This window comes from Boleophthalmus pectinirostris, unplaced genomic scaffold, assembly GCF_026225935.1.
Source record: "Boleophthalmus pectinirostris isolate CB_2022bp ecotype Guang Dong unplaced genomic scaffold, ASM2622593v1 HiC_scaffold_17, whole genome shotgun sequence".
In the NCBI taxonomy this organism is placed as follows: domain Eukaryota; kingdom Metazoa; phylum Chordata; class Actinopteri; order Gobiiformes; family Gobiidae; genus Boleophthalmus; species Boleophthalmus pectinirostris.
In genome coordinates, this window is record NW_026571115.1 from 38,186,549 (window position 1) to 38,204,082 (window position 17,534).

The 17,534-nt window shown below is 49.9% G+C and overlaps 2 protein-coding genes across 7 annotated transcripts in view; one reads left to right on the top strand and one right to left on the bottom strand.

The window, feature by feature from the left end:
- The window catches only part of si:dkey-225f5.4 (uncharacterized), a 10,325-nt gene extending 6,797 nt beyond the window's left edge, over nucleotides 1–3,528 (top strand). Inside the window, exons 5-10 of one of the 6 annotated variants that reach the window (XM_055152480.1) lie at nucleotides 475–617; nucleotides 1,215–1,437; nucleotides 1,578–1,711; nucleotides 1,787–1,949; nucleotides 3,277–3,358; nucleotides 3,392–3,528. In XM_055152480.1, coding sequence (XP_055008455.1) covers nucleotides 475–617; nucleotides 1,215–1,437; nucleotides 1,578–1,711; nucleotides 1,787–1,949; nucleotides 3,277–3,342 — 729 coding nt within the window. In that variant the 3' untranslated portion in view covers nucleotides 3,343–3,358; nucleotides 3,392–3,528. Of the gene's footprint in view, nucleotides 1–474; nucleotides 618–1,214; nucleotides 1,438–1,577; nucleotides 1,712–1,786; nucleotides 1,950–3,276 lie in introns of all 6 variants that reach the window. The other 5 variants (XM_055152483.1, XM_055152482.1, XM_055152481.1 and 2 more) reach the window with 5 other exon arrangements.
- Nucleotides 3,529–3,905: 377 nt separating this feature from the next.
- jmjd8 (jumonji domain containing 8) lies at nucleotides 3,906–14,708 on the bottom strand. The gene is made up of 9 exons (XM_055152505.1): nucleotides 14,475–14,708; nucleotides 12,633–12,722; nucleotides 12,495–12,543; nucleotides 10,008–10,104; nucleotides 9,867–9,935; nucleotides 8,505–8,624; nucleotides 7,444–7,511; nucleotides 7,219–7,353; nucleotides 3,906–4,074 (listed from the first exon to the last, which is right to left on the bottom strand). Exons 1-9 carry the CDS (start codon nucleotides 14,591–14,593, stop codon nucleotides 3,994–3,996), a joined length of 828 nt encoding a protein of 275 aa, XP_055008480.1. The 5' UTR covers nucleotides 14,594–14,708; the 3' UTR covers nucleotides 3,906–3,993.
- Nucleotides 14,709–17,534: the final 2,826 nt, after the last annotated feature.

The following is a 17,534-nucleotide window of genomic DNA, read 5'->3' on the forward strand; positions in this document are numbered from 1 at the left end:
CAGGTACACAACACACACACACACAACTACTACACACACTACACACACAGGTATACAACACACATATATGTATATGTGTGTGTATAATGTGTATGTATAAAGTGTGTGTATATGTGTATGTATAGTGTGTGTGTGTATATGTATAAAGTGTGTGTGTGTGTGTGTGTGTGTACATGTGTATGTATAGGGTGTGTATATATGTGTATGTATGTATAAAGTGTGTGTGTGTGTGTATGTATAAAGTGTGTGTGTGTGTATGTATAAAGTGTGTGTGTGTGTATGTATAAAGTGTGTGTATGTATAAATGTGTATGTATAGTGTGTGTGTGTGTGTATATGTATAAAGTGTGTGTGTGTGTATATGTGTATGTATGTATAAAGTGTGTGTATGTGTATGTATAAAGTGCGTGTGTGTGTATGTATAAATGTGTGTGTGTGTGTGTGTATGTATAAAGTGTGTGTTGTGTGTGTGCAGGGCGCCCAGCAGGAGGCGCTGCAGGCGTCTCTTCTCTCGGCCCATGATGCTTTGCGGCAGAGTGAGGTCGAGCTGCGGCGGCTCCTCGCCGAGGCCGAGGTCACCGCAGGTCACATGATCGACTGGGAGCGAATCAGAGACGAGTGAGTGGCTCACATGACCTGACTCCACCCGTCTCCACCTGACACCACCTGACACCATCGGCAACAGTCAGATCCTGAATGAGACGGGTTAGATCTTAGTCCTGGTTTAGTCCTGGTTTAGTCCTGGTTTAGTCTTGGTTTAGTCCTGGTTTAGTCTTGGTTTAGTCCTGGTTTAGTCCTGGTTTAGTCTTGGTTTAGTCCTTGGTTTAGTCCTGGTTTAGTCTTGGTTTAGTCTGGTTTAGTCCTGGTTTAGTCCTGGTTTAGTCCTGGTTTAGTCCTGGTTTAGTCCTGGTTTAGACCTGGTTTTAGTCCAGTTTTAGTCCTGGTCTAAACCAGGACTGGTTTAACCTTTGTACAGGTGTTGGTATTAGACGTGCTCTCAGGAACTCGGACTTGACCAGGATTCGGATCCAGAATCAACTCAGGTTCAACTTGGACTCAGACCTGGACTCAGACCTGGACTCAGACCTGGACTCAGACCTGGACTCAGACCTGGACTCAGACCTGGACTCAGGCCTGACCTGGAGCCTGACCTGGAGCCTGACCTGGAGCCTGACCTGGAGCCTGACCTGGAGCCTGACCTGAGTCGTGTGTCAGTCTGCAGGTGGAGGTGTCTCTGGTGCAGGACGTGATGAAGATGAAGCTGGTGTCCCTGAGTCCATCTGAGCTCAGTCTGGAGATCATCCCCGATCCCGGTTTAGACCCTGGTCCTCCTTTAGAGCCTGGTCTAGATCCTGGTCTAGATCCTGGTCCTGGTCTGGACTCGGAGCCTCTGAGGCTCACGGTGAAGTTTGGTCCAGACGACACCTTCACTCTGCAGGTACCGAGGTCACCACAGATCTTCATCATCTGAGTTTAGTCCAAATCCCTGGTTCAGTCCTGATTTAGACCTGATTTAGTCCAGATTTATTCCTGGTTCTGGTTCTGTCTGAGTCCTGGTTCTGGTTCTGGTCTTTGTAGGTGAGTGAGGTCTGGGGTCTGGAGGACGGTTCTTCTGGGTCCAGGTTCGATCTCAGGTCGGTTTTGTTGGAGCTGCTGCAGAAGTTCAGAGGTCAGAGTGAACTCCTGAGCGAGATCCAGACTCTTCGCCACAGGTAAGACCCGGAATGACCCGGATGCCCTCCCAGAAACGCCCCTCCCTTCACGCCGTGTTGTTGTTGTCGTTGCAGTTTTGCGATCGATTGGCGTCCGTCTCTTCGCCGTCTCGTGTTCCTGAAAAGCGCCGCCGTCGTGTGTGAGCTGCAGGTGGAGGACGGATACCCGAGGAGAGGGGGCGTGACCCTGCTGTCGGTGCAGAGGGAGGGGGCACGCCGTGACATCACAGACGTACAGGTGAGCGCCGTGACATCACAGACATACAGGTGAGCGCCGTGACATCACAGACGTACAGGTGAGCGCCGTGACATCACAGACGTACAGGTGAGCGCCGTGACATCACAGACCTACAGGTGAGCGCCGTGACATCACAGACCTACAGGTGAGCGCCGTGACATCACAGACGTACAGGTGAGAGCGCCGTGACATCACAGACGTACAGGTGAGAGCGCCGTGACATCACAGACCTACAGGTGAGAGCACCTTGACATCACAGACATACAGGTGAGCGCCGTGACATCACAGACCTACAGGTGAGCGCCGTGACATCACAGACCTACAGGTGAGCGCCGTGACATCACAGACGTACAGGTGAGAGCGCCGTGACATCACAGACGTACAGGTGAGAGCGCCGTGACATCACAGACCTACAGGTGAGCGCCGTGACATCACAGACCTACAGGTGAGCGCCGTGACATCACAGACCTACAGGTGAGCGCCGTGACATCACAGACCTACAGGTGAGCGCCGTGACATCACAGACCTACAGGTGAGAGCGCCGTGACATCACAGACGTACAGGTGAGCGCCGTGACATCACAGACGTACAGGTGAGAGCCGTGACATCACAGACGTACAGGTGAGCGCCGTGACATCACAGACGTACAGGTGAGAGCGCCGTGACATCACAGACCTACAGGTGAGAGCGCCGTGACATCACAGACCTACAGGTGAGCGCCGTGACATCACAGACCTAGAGGTGAGAGCGCCGTGACATCACAGACCTACAGGTGAGCGCCGTGACATCACAGACGTACAGGTGAGCGCCGTGACATCACAGACGTACAGGTGAGCGCCGTGACATCACAGACGTACAGGTGAGAGCGCCGTGACATCACAGACGTACAGGTGAGCGCCGTGACATCACAGACGTACAGGTGAGCGCCGTGACATCACAGACGTACAGGTGAGCGCCGTGACATCACAGACGTACAGGTGAGCGCCGTGACATCACAGACGTACAGGTGAGCGCCGTGACGTCACAGACGTACAGGTGAGCGCCGTGACGTCACAGACCTACAGGTGAGAGCGCCGTGACATCACAGACCTACAGGTGAGCGCCGTGACATCACAGACGTACAGGTGAGCGCCGTGACGTCACAGACGTACAGGTGAGCGCCGTGACGTCACAGACCTACAGGTGAGCGCCGTGACATCACAGACGTACAGGTGAGCGCCGTGACGTCACAGACATGTGGGGAGTGGGAGGGGACAGGTGAGGGGGCGGAGTTATGTTCCATTTAAGAGTTTAACCTTTTTTTTTTGTTTGTTTTTGTTTGTTTCAGAATCAAGAAAAGAAATTGTCCCTCACACAGTGGCTCCTGCTGCTCAGCTCCTCCCCCCAAGTCTGAACCAGGACTGGACCAGGTCTGGACCAGGTCTGGACCAGGTCTGGACCAGGTCTGGACCAGGTCTGGACCAGGTCTGGACCAGGTCTGGACCAGGTCTGGACCAGGACTTTTTGATCCCTCTCTTCATGTGATTTTTAACCTTCTGTTCCTGTTTGTGTTTGTGAATAAAATGTGTTTATCTCCCGACAGTCGAGACTTATTTACATTCATAAAACAGTAAACTAACAGGGACTAGACCGGGACTAGACCGGGACTAGACCGGGACTAGACCGGGACTAGACCTAGACCGGGACTAGACCGGGAGTTCAGAGTCTCCTCAGAGTTGGATCGTGGTGAAACTTCCTCTGGGTTGTGTTTCGTATTTTTTAGTGTGATTAAAAAAAAACTTCCTTTATTTAATTTTATGTTCTGACTAAAAAGTTCCAGACTGTGGCTTTAAGGCTCAAATCTTTGTTGACTCAGAGGATTTTATTCTCGATCGTCGGTCTGTGTCCTTCAGGTGAATCGATGAGACGATCAGATCCTGACGACGACAAAGTGTAAAACGAATCAAACAAAACAGGTCAAAGAATAAAAAGAGTTTTATTAAAATCAGAACGTTTGTCTGTAGCGGCAGAGCGAGGTCAGAGGTCAGAGGTCAGAGGTCAAAGGTCACCCCAGGAACGTGGAGATGAAGACGCTCGTGTCCAGGTTCAAGGTCGCGTGCCACCAGCGGTCAGGGAAGAACAGCACCTGCAGCAAACGGACCCGGTTTAGACCTGGTTTAGACTCCGGTTTAGTACTGGTTAAGGTCCTGGTTTAGTTCCAGTTTAGTCTCTGTTTAGTCCCGGTCTGGTCTCGGTCTGGTCCCGGTCTGGTCCCGGTCTGGTCCCGCTCTGGTCCCGGTCTGGTCCCTGTTTAGTCCCGGTCCGGTCCCGGTCTAGTCCCGGTCCGGTCCCAGTCTGGTCCCTGTTTAGTCCCGGTCTGGTCCCGGTCTAGTCCCGGTCCGGTCCCAGTCTGGTCCCTGTTTAGTCCCGGTCTGGTCCCTGTTTAGTACCGGTCTGGTACCGGTCTGGTACCGGTCGGTCTGGTCCCGGTCTGGTCTCGGTCTAGTCCCGGTCCGGTCCCGGTCTGGTCCCTGTTTAGTCCCGGTCTGGTCCCTGTTTAGTCCCGGTCCGGTCCCTGTTTAGTCCCGGTCCGGTCCCTGTTTAGTCCCGGTCCGGTCCCTGTTTAGTCCGGTCCGGTCCGGTCCTGGTTTAGTTCAGGTCTGGTCTCGGTCTGGTCTCGGTCCGGTCCCTGTTTAGTCCCAGTCTGGTCCCTGTTTAGTCCCGGTCTTGTCCCTGTTTAGTCCCGGTCTGGTCCCTGTTTAGTCCCGGTCCGGTCCAGGTCCGGTCCTGGTTTAGTTCAGGTCTGGTCTCGGTCTGGTCTCGGTCCGGTCCCTGTTTAGTCCCGGTCTGGTCCCTGTTTAGTCCCGGTCTTGTCCCTGTTTAGTCCCGGTCTGGTCCCGGTCTGGTCTCCCGGTCTGGTCCCGGTCTGGTCCCGGTCTGGTCCCGGTCTGGTCCGGTCTGGTCCCGGTCTGGTCCCGGTCTGGTCCCGGTCCGGTCCCGGTCTGGTCCCTGTTTAGTCCCGGTCTGGTCCCTGTTTAGTCCCGGTCGGTCTAGTCCCGGTCTAGTCCCGGTCTGGTCCCGGTCCGGTCCCGGTCTGGTCCCTGTTTAGTCCCGGTCTGGTCCTGGTTTAGTCCCGGTCTAGTCCCGGTCTAGTCCCGGTCTGGTCTCGGTCTAGTCCCGGTCCGGTCCCGGTCTAGTCCCGGTCCGGTCCCGGACTGGTCCCTGTTAAGTCCCGGTCTGGTCCCTGTTTAGTCCCGGTCCGGTCCCTGTTTAGTCCCGGTCCGGTCCCTGTTTAGTCCCGGTCCGGTCCAGGTCCGGTCCTGGTTTAGTTCAGGTCTGGTCTCGGTCTGGTCTCGGTCCGGTCCCTGTTTAGTCCCGGTCTGGTCCCTGTTTAGTCCCGGTCCGGTCCAGGTCCGGTCCTGGTTTAGTTCAGGTCTGGTCTCGGTCTGGTCTCGGTCCGGTCCCTGTTTAGTCCCGGTCTGGTCCCTGTTTAGTCCCGGTCTGGTCCCGGTCCGGTCCCTGTTTAGTCCCGGTCTGGTCCTGGTTTAGTCCCGGTCTAGTCCCGGTCTGGTCTCGGTCTAGTCCCGGTCCGGTCCCGGTCTGGTCCCTGTTTAGTCCCGGTCCGGTCCCTGTTTAGTCCCGGTCTAGTCCCGGTCCGGTCCAGGTCCGGTCCTGGTTTAGTTCAGGTCTGGTCTCGGTCTGGTCCCGGTCTGGTCTCGGTCTGGTCTCGGTCCGGTCCCTGTTTAGTCCCGGTCCGGTCCCTGTTTAGTCCCGGTCTGGTCCCTGTTTAGTCCCGGTCTGGTCCCTGTTTAGTACCGGTCTGGTCTCGGTCTAGTCCCGGTCTGGTCCCGGTCCGGTCCCGGTCCGGTCCCTGTTTAGTCCCGGTCTGGTCCTGGTTTAGTCCCGGTCTAGTCCCGGTCTGGTCTCGGTCTAGTCCCGGTCTGGTCTCGGTCTGGTCCCTGTTTAGTCCCGGTCCGGTCCCGGTCTGGTCCCTGTTTAGTCTCGGTCTGGTCCCTGTTTAGTCCCGGTCCGGTCCCGGTCTGGTCCCGGTCTGGTCCCGGTCTGGTCCCTGTTTAGTACCGGTCTGGTCTCGGTCTGGTCCCGGTCTGGTCCCGGTCCGGTCCCGGTCTGGTCCCTGTTTAGTCCCGGTCTGGTCCTGTTTAGTCCCGGTCTGGTCCTGGTTTTAGTCCCTGGTCCCTGTTTAGTCCCGGTCTGGTCTCGGTCTAGTCCCGGTCTGGTCTCGGTCTGGTCCCTGTTTAGTCCCGGTCCGGTCCCGGTCTGGTCCCTGTTTAGTCTCGGTCTGGTCCCTGTTTAGTCCCGGTCCGGTCCCGGTCTGGTCCCTGTTTAGTCCCGGTCCGGTCCCTGTTTAGTCCCGGTCCGGTCCCGGTCTGGTCTCGGTCTGGTCTCGGTCTAGTCCCGGTCTAGTCCCGGTCTGGTCCCTGTTTAGTCCCGGTCTAGTCCAGGTCTAGTCCCGGTCTGGTCCCTGTTTAGTCCCGGTCCGGTCCCGGTCTGGTCCCGGTCTGGTCTCGGTCTGGTCTCGGTCTGGTCCCTGTTTAGTCCCGGTCTAGTCCCGGTCCGGTCTCGGTCTGGTCCCTGTTTAGTCCCGGTCTGGTCCCTGTTTAGTCCCGGTCTGGTCCCTGTTTAGTCCCGGTCTAGTCCCGGTCCCTGGTCCCGGTCCCTGGTCCCTGTTTTAGTCCCGGTCTGGTCGGTCTGGTCCGGTCTAGTCCCGGTCTGGTCCCTGTTTAGTCCCGGTCTAGTCCAGGTCTAGTCCCGGTCTGGTCTGGTCCCTGTTTAGTCCCGGTCCGGTCCGGTCCGGTCCGGTCGTCTCGGTCTGGTCCCTGTTTAGTCCCGGTCTAGTCCCGGTCCGGTCTCGGTCTGGTCCCTGTTTAGTCCCGGTCCCGGTCCCTGTTTGGTCCCTGTTTAGTCCCGGTCTAGTCCCGGTCTGGTCCCTGTTTAGTCCCGGTCTGGTCCCTGTTTAGTCCCGGTCTAGTCCCGGTCTGGTCCCGGTCTGGTCCCTGTTTAGTCCCGGTCTGGTCTCGGTCTAGTCCCGGTCTGGTCCCTGTTTAGTCCCGGTCTAGTCCAGGTCTAGTCCCGGTCTGGTCCCTGTTTAGTCCCGGTCTGGTCCCTGTTTAGTCCAGGTCTAGTCCCGGTCTGGTCCCTGTTTAGTCCCGGTCCGGTCCCTGTTTTAGTCCCGGTCCGGTCCCTGTTTAGTCCCGGTCCGGTCCCTGTTTAGTCCCTGTTTAGTCCCTGTTTAGTCCCGTCTCGGTCCGGTCCCGGTCCGGTCCCGTACTTCTCCGGGGCGGATGGTGCACTCCAGGGGGGCGTCCTCCAGGCTCAGGCTGGGGTAGGTGTGAGTGACCCAGGACAGGGAGCTCCTGTTGGGGTGGAAGTGCGGCGTTTTGTCTGGAGGAAACAGGAACCAGCGCTGAAAACAAACACTCAGTTAGTCCAGGTTCAGTTCTGGTTTAGTCCCAGTCCGGTCCCGGTTTAAACCCGGTCCGGTCCCGGTCCACACCTTGCGTCCGTAGATGACCTCAGAGAACCCGGGGCCGTGCCAGTGGAACGGGACTCCAGTTCCAGCTCCTGGACCAAAGACGAGAACAAAACCAGATCAGAACCAGAACCAAGAGGAAGAAGAAGAAGAAGAAGAAGAAGAAGAAGAAGAAGAAGAAGAAGAAGAAGAGGAGGAAGAAGAAGAAGAAGAGGAGGAGGAAGAAGAAGAAGATTAGGAAGACTATCAGGATTAATAACAGCAGCAGAAGTAGTACTTGTAGTATTTGTAGTATTTGTAGTACTTGTAGTATTTGTAGTATTTGTAGTACTTGTAGTATTTGTAGTACTTGTAGTACTTGTAGTACTTGTAGTATTTGTAGTACTTGTAGTATTTGTAGTAGTTGTAGTATTTGTAGTACTTGTAGTACTTGTAGTACTTGTAGTACTTGTAGTATTTGTAGTATTTGTAGTATTTGTAGTACTTGTAGTACTTGTAGTACTTGTAGTACTTGTAGTATTGTAGTTGTAGTACTTGTAGTACTTGTAGTACTTGTAGTATTTGTAGTACTTGTAGTACTTGTAGTATTTGTAGTATTTGTAGTACTTGTAGTACTTGTAGTACTTGTAGTACTTGTAGTACTTGTAGTACTTGTAGTACTTGTAGTACTTGTAGTACTTGTAGTATTTGTAGTACTTGTAGTACTTGTAGTAGTTGTAGTATTTGTAGTAGTAGTACTTGTAGTACTTGTAGTAGTTGTAGTACTTGTAGTATTTGTAGTATTTGTAGTATTTGTAGTACTTGTAGTACTTGTAGTACTTGTAGTATTTGTAGTATACTTGTAGTATTTGTAGTACTTGTAGTACTTGTAGTAGTACTTGTAGTACTTGTAGTATTTGTAGTAGTACTTGTAGTACTCGTAGTACTCGTAGTACTTGTAGTACTTGTAGTAGTACTTGTAGTACTTGTAGTAGTACTTGTAGTAGTATTTGTACTTGTAGTACTTGTAGTACTTGTAGTACTTGTAGTACTTGTAGTACTTGTAGTACTTGTAGTACTTGTAGTACTTGTAGTACTTGTAGTACCTGCGATCCCGAAGCTGTAGGCTCGTGTGGTGTGGGGGAGGGTGAAGGGAGGGGGGCTGTACTCTGACAACAGAACCTCCCACTCAGTCAAGTTATTATCTCCAAAGAAATACAACGTGTCTGAAAAACAACGGAAATATAACAAATATATAACAAATATACAACCAAAATATACAACTGAAATACAACAAATATACAACCAAAATATACACAACAAATATACAACCAAAATACAAAAAATACAACAAATATACAACAAAAATACAAAATATACAACAAATATACAACCAAAATACAACAAATATACAACCAAAATACAACAAATATACAACCAAATACAACAAAATATACAAAAATACAACAAATATACAACAAATATACAACAAATATAAACAAAATAACAACAAATATACAACCAAAATACAACATGAACGGACTTTAGAATTCTATTTTTATTTAGTTTGACGTGTGATGATGTCAGAGTCTCAGGAGAGGCTCTCGTCCTAGAAAATGGGTTGAACCTGACATCGTCTGCCGCACTTTTTATTTGTGTTTTTTTTTTACTGTGACCCTGAGGATCAATAATCGGAGGCTCTGCTCTTCTGGAAATATCACGAAAAAAAATTGTGGCCATTTTAGTGTCGGTAACCTTCATTTTGTGATAGAAAATTTTGAAAAATGAAAAATGTCCTCAAATCCTGAGTGGATTGGGTAAAGTGTCTACAAATACATTCCAGATGTAAAGAACAACATGTGGTGACAACATTCAGTGAAAAACATATTCATCAAACACATTTCTACATGATTTTGGCTCAATTTAATGCCAGAAAATAAGGCATTTTTTCACTTTTTTCCAGTATTTTCATCTTTACTTCATTGGCAATCAACTATTCCCCCAAGTTTTGACATCAGCCAATATGCCATTCTTCTCTTCAAACACTATAGTCATTCCACAGAAAAAAATATACAAATAATATATATAAGGACTGAACCAGGTCTAAACCAGGACTAAACCAGGACTAAACCAGGACTAAACCAGGTCTAAACCAGGTCTAAACCAGGTCTAAACCAGGACTAAACCAGGACTAAACCTTTAGTTCATTTCTCCAGACACAGGAGAGTCTGAACTTTGTGACAGTTTTTGTTTCATGTGGAGATTTTCAGTAAATATTTTGAAGATTTGAGCCATAAACCAGGTCCTCGTGTCCCCCTCTCCCCTCGTGTCCCCCCCCCCCCCTCGTGTCCCCCCCTCGTGTCCCCCCCTCGTGTCCCCCCCTCGTGTCCCCCCCCCCCCCCCTCGTCCCCCCCCTCGTGTCCCCCCCCTCGTCCCCCCCCCTCGTGTCCAGTCTGCGTTTGTCTCACCGTTTCCCAGAGCGTCGAGACTCTGAGGCCGGAGGAGCTGCTCCACAAACTCCCTGAAGGACACGTCCACTGTGGAGACACCAGCGACTCAGGAGCTGATATTTGTAGTATGTGTAGTACTGTGTGTAAATACTGCAGTACCTTTCCTGTAGGAGTAAGTGTTTGCAGTACTCAGTCTGACCGTGCGGTCTCCGTACTCTCGCAGTAAGTTCTGCTTCGAGCAAAGTCTCTGGAACTTCTGCAAAACAACAACAGAAGAACGATTTTCAAACTGAATCCAGGTTTGAGTCTGAGTCGTTCTTCAAACTCTCCTCCTCAGGTGTTTGTCCAGGATACAGCAGTTTCTTCTCACTGACCGTCTGAGGTTTACCTGGACTTGCTCTTCTAATCAGCGCACAGTGGGAGGGGCTTGTGTTCGCTGAGGCGACCATATTTAAATCTGTAAAAACCCGGACACCTGGGGGAAGGAGGGGGGGGGGGGGAGTCTCACCGTTTCACGGATTTTATTTATTTTTATTTTTTTACAGCGTATGAACGCGTATTGTGTATTACAGGCGGGTAGTAATTACACACGGGTGGGTCAGGACTAAACCAGGACTAAACCAGGACTAAACCAGGACTAAACCAGGACTAAACCAGGACTAAACCAGGTCTAAACCAGGTCTAAACCAGGACTAAACCAGGACTAAACCAGGACTAAACCAGGACTAAACCAGGTCTGAACCAGGACTGAACCAGGACTGAACCAGGACTGAACCAGGACTAAACCAGGTCTAAACCAGGACTAAACCAGGACTAAACCAGGACTAAACCAGGACTAAACCAGGACTAAACCAGGTCTAATCTTGGACTTAAGAGAGAAAACCCCGAGCAGTTTGTCCACAAAGTGAGATCGAGCAACTGCCGCGTTTAACTCCTGTGAGGAGCAGAGCTGAGCCGCTCCTTTCTCCTGCGTCACCTCCAAACCCGACCTGACGGTGAGTCCTGGTTCAGTCCTGGTTTAGTCCTGGTTCAGTTCTGTTTTAGTCCGAGTTCAGTCGTGGATTAGTCCTCCTCTTCAGTCCTGGTTTAGTCTTGGTTCAGTCCGTGTCGTAGGCAGCGCAAAAGTTTGATATAATCTCGGGTTAACGGGCAGGTGCGGTCCTGTCCTGGCGGGTGTGGTCCTGTCCTGGCAGGTGTGGTCCTGTCCTGGCAGGTGTGGTCCTGTCCTGGCAGTGTGTCCTGTCTGGCAGGTGTGGTCCTGTCCTGGCAGGTGTGGTCCTGTCCTGGCAGGTGTGGTCCTGTACTGGACTCTGCTCTGTCGGCTCCATTATGGAATAAATGAATCTTCAGTTTGTTACATAAAGAAGGAGGAAAATAACAAAAGGACGACAGCAGCAACAAGTTTTAAGAAGGAAGTAAAAAGTGTTGCACCTGTCGATCCTGTCGGAGAAAAGTGTATAAAGTTTGTGCTGAGGTTTTACAGACTTAAAACAGATAGAATAATTGTAAAATATAAAGTTGATACTTGGTGGATTTCAACTATCGCAGGTTATTTTTAGAACATAACTCCCACGATAAACGAGGGACACTGAACTCTCACCTCAACCTGTGCACATGGACTCACACTTGTCCCGACCGGGACGGAAAACTGACAATTTCTTGTCCAAGTCGTTGTTAAATGTGCTTTTGTGCTTCAGTGTGTTTCAGACTGACCGATGCTACGAGAGACGATCGATTTAATGAACGATACTGAAAACCCGGACATTTGCATCACTTTATAAAAAAAAAAAAAAAAACCCAGACATTTGCATCACTTTATAAAAAAAAAAAAAAAAACCCAGACATTTGCATCACTTTATAAAAAGAAACCGGATGCCCCGGACAGGACGCAAAATACGGACATGTCCGGGGAAAAACGGACGTTTGGTCACACTTGTGTTGGCTGTACGCAGGAAGGAGCGAGAGCGTGAAAAGGCGAGGGGCGGCGTGCTGACGTGAGGCAGGTGGACAGGTAGGATGTTTAGGAAGTTGAACCTGCCCTGTGATGCACGCTGGTACACGAGGGCACACGCTGTCGCAGACGAGCCGTGCATAGGGAGCGTGTGTGTTTGTGATGCGCCGTAGAGTCTCCGCGGGTTTCAAATGAGCGCACAGGCTGCACTGAGACGCCCCACACGCTCCTGCACCCGCTACAAGTACTACTACTACTACTACTACTACACTTCTACCACCGAGTACTACAACAGGTACCACACGCTCCTGCACCCGCTACAAGTACTACTACTACTACTACTACTACTACTACACTTCTACCACCGAGTACTACAACAGGTACCACACGCTCCTGCACCCGCTACAAGTACTACTACTACTACTACTACTACTACTACTACTACACTTCTACCACCGAGTACTACAACAGGTACCACACGCTCCTGCACCCGCTACAAGTTTATTACCAACAGCAGCGGCTGTAATGAAACATGATCACACTTGTTGAGCGTCAGACCTCGAGTGAGAGACAAGACCGAGTCCAAACACGAGTCCGAGACGAGACACGGCGATCGACCCACACGACCTCTGAGCACCTCTGGTTTATACTGTGCTCAGCTCGAGCAGGTGTGAGATGTTTGAAGTGAAGCTCACCGTGTTGTCTGTGACGCCTCTGAGGATCACGGGGCGACTGAACGCAAACCTGTCCAAAAAAACAACAGGATTATGAAGAAAACAAACAGTTTTTACCCATCGTTTCATGTTTCTAACACACACTGACATGAGACGGACCTGTCCAGAAAGTCCGAGTAGGAAATAGTGTCCAGCACCTGGATGTTACAGCGCCCCCCGTCGTCCAGACTGGGATCTGCACTCGAGATCCTGAGAAGAAAACGACCAGTAGACAGTGTTGGGAGGGTGACTTTTAAAATGTAATCCCCTACAGATTACAGATTACACACCCCAAAATGTAGTTTGTAACAGAATCCATTAAGTTACTTCAAGTGAGTAATGTAATCTGATTACTTTGGATTACTTGATATTGTCATGTTTTTTAAAACGACATGAATGAACCAACCACATCCTGAAAATTCTCGTTTGTTTTCTTCAAATTGTGTGTTGAGCCCAAATCTCCATGAACAGACTTTTGTTTGTTGTAGAAAAGCAAAGACGAGGATCTGAATAAATAATAATAAATCTGAATAAATCTGTTTAAAGAAAATAAAAAGTCCAGTCTTTACTTCACCGTATTAAAAATATTATTGATAGAAAAATGATTTTTATATGAGACACTGCAGCCTTAAAGTCTGTTCACCTACTGTTAGTGTCAGACTGTTTAGACCTGGTTTAGTCCTGGTTTAGACCTGGTTCAGACCTGGTTTAGTTCTGGTTCAGACCTGGTTTAGTTCTGGTTCAGACCTGGTTTAGTTCTGGTTCAGACCTGGTTTCTCTGTTTCAGTTTGTGGTCTGGCTCCACCTTTCTCTTTGTTATTATATTATATTGTGATGTGTGAGGACTAAATCAGGTCTAAACCAGGACTAACTCAGGTCTAAATGAGGACTAAACTGAGACAAATTTACAAAAATACAGTTTTGTAAGTCGCCGCTAGATGGCGCTAAAGTCTAAATGTTTCTCACTGATTCATTTATTCAGGATCATTTCTACTTTTTTTAATAATCTAGAATAATTTGAAGGTTAAAACTATGGATCTAATCAAATATAAATAAATAAACATAAATTAGGGTGAACAGATTTTCAAAATAAAATAAACTGGGACATGCCTGTTTTTTTGGTGGTTGATTTTAAAACCTCTCAGGTTTTTCATCTTGTTTTCAGATTTTATTTTCTACTCACTCGTTCTGAATCGGTTGTTTCATCTTAAAAAGTGTCACATATTTTTCTTCTCGACTCGACTCGTCAGAAAATCTTAAATTTAGGCGAAAAATGTTTAAAAGAAGAAGCGACGATCCATTTACAAGAACTTAGATCTAGAATTTAGCCTCTTTGAATTTATTCTCAGGTCGTGAACACAAGCAGAATTTAAAGCATTTAATTTAGAATTTAGCAGAATTTAAAGCTGTTATTTAGAATTTGGCATCTTTGGCATCAAAATAAAATAAAGTGGGACATGCCTGTTTTTTTGGTGGTTGATAATAATAAAATTGTAAGATGAGTGTGTAACTACAGAAAATTGTTCTGCAGAGACAATTCATGACCAACATGAGTCAGTTTAGTCACATTTTCTTTGTGTTTTGGTCATTTTTCAGCAGATTTTCTGTATTTTACCAAAACAAATGTCTGTTTATGTTTCTCTTTACTGTCAGCAGGAATAAAACTGGTCCAAAACAGAGACACTGGGACATTTCTTGTATAAATTGGGACAAATCAGTGGTTTTGTATAAATCTGTGGGACAGAGACACAGGGACATGTGGACTCACCAAACAGAAATAAAAAAGTGGAGTTTTTTAGTTCTGTTTGAGAATTTAAAGTTGTATTTACACAAGAAAATCACGTTTTAATTCGCTCATGAATAAAAAATAAATTATAAAAGCGTAATAGAAAAACAGTAACTCAAAAATATGAATTAAAATATTCCAGTTTAAATGATTTTGTGTTTGAGTTTGTGACGCACCATCCGCCTCCATCCGCCGCGCTCCAGCCCGCGGACACCAACCCGAGCCGAACCCAGCCGAACCACACCAGAACCCAGACCAGAACCCAGGACAGAACCGGCCCCCAGCGGAGCTCCATCACCCCGGCTCCTCCGGCTCTTCCAGCGGCTCCTCCGGCTCCTCCAGCGGCTCCCGGAAGTGCAACGGATCCGGCGGAGGTTTCTGGAAAAAAACTCAGTCCGCCTCATCCGACGCTTCCGGGTTCACGGCCAATCAGATCGCACCACATGCAGAGCCGCGCTGACGTCACTCCAGCGCGGGCTCACTCAGGGTTTGAAGTTTTTCCATTCACATCAGGACAAAGGCACGTGCGCCCCGTGTGTCAGGTCCCTCCCCCTGTGTGTGTCAGGTCCCTCCCCCTGTGTGTGTCAGGTCCCTCCTCGTGTGTGTCAGGTCCCTCCTCGTGTGTGTCAGGTCCCTCCCCCTGTGTGTGTCAGGTCCCTCCTCGTGTGTGTCAGGTCCCTCCTCGTGTGTGTCAGGTCCCTCCTCGTGTGTGTCAGGTCCCTCCCGTGTGTGTCAGGTCCCCCCTGTGTGTGTCAGGTCCCTCCTCGTGTGTGTCAGGTCCCTCCTCGTGTGTGTCAGGTCCCTCCCCCTGTGTGTGTCAGGTCCCTCCTCGTGTGTGTCAGGTCCCTCCTCGTGTGTGTGTCAGGTCCCTCCTCGTGTGTGTCAGGTCCCTCCCCCCCGTGTGTCAGGTCCCCCCGTGTGTGTCAGGTCCCTCCTCGTGTGTGTGTCAGGTCCCTCCTCGTGTGTGTCAGTGTGTCAGGTCCCTCCTCGTGTGTGTCAGGTCCCCCTCCTCGTGTGTGTCAGGTCCCTCCTCGTGTGTGTCAGGTCCCTCCTCGTGTGTGTCAGGTCCCTCCTCGTGTGTGTCAGGTCCCTCCCCCCTCGTGTGTGTCAGGTCCCTCCTCGTGTGTGTCAGGTCCCTCCTCGTGTGTGTCAGGTCCCTCCCCCTGGAGGATTAAAGTTTCATCTTAAAATATTTCAGTTTTATTTTAGTTGTTTAATACGACGGAGTAAAAGGGTCAGATTAAAACAAAGTAAAGGTGCTGGTGCTACGAGAATAAAGTTGTAACATTTCAACATCATATTTGATAATATTTAGGCAGAACATCTTTACAGTAAAACACATGTGTTTTATCTCTATATTTTTAAGTCTGTGTATGAAGTGTGTGAGGACTGGGCCTGTATTTATACATATACACGTAGATACGTGCTGATCTGAACGGTCAAATTATGAGCGCGTGTGAGAGATTCAGATGCCCTCCCCTGGAGAGCGAAAGGAGCGAGGGAAGGACACGAGGACACGAGGACACAGATTTAGCACGAAACACATCAGATACAGATGTTATTCTGCCAATGAAAGTCCAAACGAAACATCCAAACTGCTGAACCTGTGAGTGCGGGTCTGTGAGTGTGTGTCTGTGAGTGTGGGTCTGTGAGTGCGGGTCTGTGAGTGCGGGTCTGTGAGTGTGTGTCTGTGAGTGTGGGTCTGTGAGTGGGTCTGTGTGTGTGTCTGTGAGTGTGGGTCTGTGAGTGTGTGTCTGTGAGTGTGTGTCTGTGAGTGTGGGTCTGTGAGTGTGGGTCTGTGAGTCGGGTCTGTGAGTGTGTGTCTGTGAGTGTGTGTCTGTGAGTGCGGGTCTGTGAGCGCGGGTCTGTGAGCGCGGGTCTGTGAGTGTGGTCTGTGAGTGTGTGCGGGTCTGTGAGTGCGGGTCTGTGAGTGCGGGTCTGTGAGTGCGGGTCTGAGTGAGTGGGTCTGTGAGTGTGTGTCTGTGTCTGTGAGTGCGGGTCTGTGTCTGTGAGTGTGGGTCTGTGAGTGTGGGTCTGTGAGTGTGGGTCTGTGAGTGCGGGTCTGTGAGTGCGGGTCTGTGAGTGCGGGTCTGTGAGTGTGGGTCTGTGTCTGTGAGTGTGGGTCTGTGAGTGTGTGTCTGTGTCTGTGAGTGTGTGTCTGTGTCTGTGAGTGTGGGTCTGTGAGTGCGGGTCTGTGCGGGTCTGTGAGTGTGGGTCTGTGAGTGCGGGTCTGTGAGTGCGGGTCTGTGAGTGTGGGTCTGTGAGTGTGGGTCTGGGTCATGTGCTCAGTTCCCATTACACAAAAATGTAGGGCAGATTTTGGTTGGGGTCAGGTTCGGGCAGTGGGCTTCGTGTTGTCCACAGACTCGGGTCACAGACTCGGGTCACAGACTTGGGTCACAGACTCAGGTCACAGACTCGGGTCACAGACTCGGGTCACAGACTCGGGTCACTCTGGCGCTCGGTGCGTAAAGACTAGAGTAAAAGTGTTAAAGTTTTGTTCATTAAATCAAAGTCTGGCTCCTGCTGCGTCCGAGGGAAGAGTTTTTCTCTCTCAGGTCATATTTCGTCCTCTGTGTGGTCAGTCTGTGTTGGTCAGTCTGTGTTGGTCAGTCTGTGTTGGTCAGTCTGTGTTGGTCAGTCTGTGTTGGTCAGTCTGTGTTGGTCAGTCTGTGTTGGTCAGTTGTGTTGGTCAGTCTGTGTTGGTCAGTCTGTGTTGGTCAGTGTGTGTTGGTCAGTGTGTGTTGGTCAGTGTGTCAGTCTGTGTTGGTCAGTTGTGTGTTGGTCAGTGTGTTGGTCAGTCTGTGTTGGTCAGTCTGTGTTGGTCATGTGTGTTGGTCAGTCAGTCTGTGTTGGTCAGTCTGTGTGTTGGTCAGTCTGTGTTGGTCAGTCTGTGTTGGTCAGTTGTGTTGGTCAGTCTGTGTTGGTCAGTTTGTGTTGGTCAGTCTGTGTTGGTCAGTCTGTGTTGGTCAGTTGTGTTGGTCAGTCTGTGTTGGTCAGTCTGTGTTGGTCAGTCTGTGTTGGTCAGTCTGGTGTGTTGGTCAGTTGTGTTGGTCAGTCTGTGTTGGTCAGTCTGTGTTGGTCAGTTGTGTTGGGTCAGTTGTTGGTCTGTGTTGGTCAGTCTGTGTGTTGGTCAGTCTGTGTCGGTCAGTCTGTGTGTTGGTCAGTCTGTCAGTTGTGTTGGTCAGTCTGTGTTGGTCAGTGTGTTGGTCAGTCTGTGTGGTCAGTCTGTGTTG

What these genes read in the sequence shown, in the direction of transcription:
- jmjd8 (XM_055152505.1), bottom strand. Translation starts at nt 14,593, where the DNA reads ATGGAGCTCCGCTGGGGGCCGGTTCTGTCCTGGGTTCTGGTCTGGGTT. An exon ending in TACTCGGACTTTCTGGACAG is followed by an intron (nt 12,544 to 12,632) that starts GTCCGTCTCATG and finishes TTTTTTGGACAG; the next exon opens with GTTTGCGTTCAGTCGCCCCG. An exon ending in AGGTCATCTACGGACGCAAG is followed by an intron (nt 7,354 to 7,443) that starts GTGTGGACCGGG and finishes GTTTGTTTTCAG; the next exon opens with CGCTGGTTCCTGTTTCCTCC.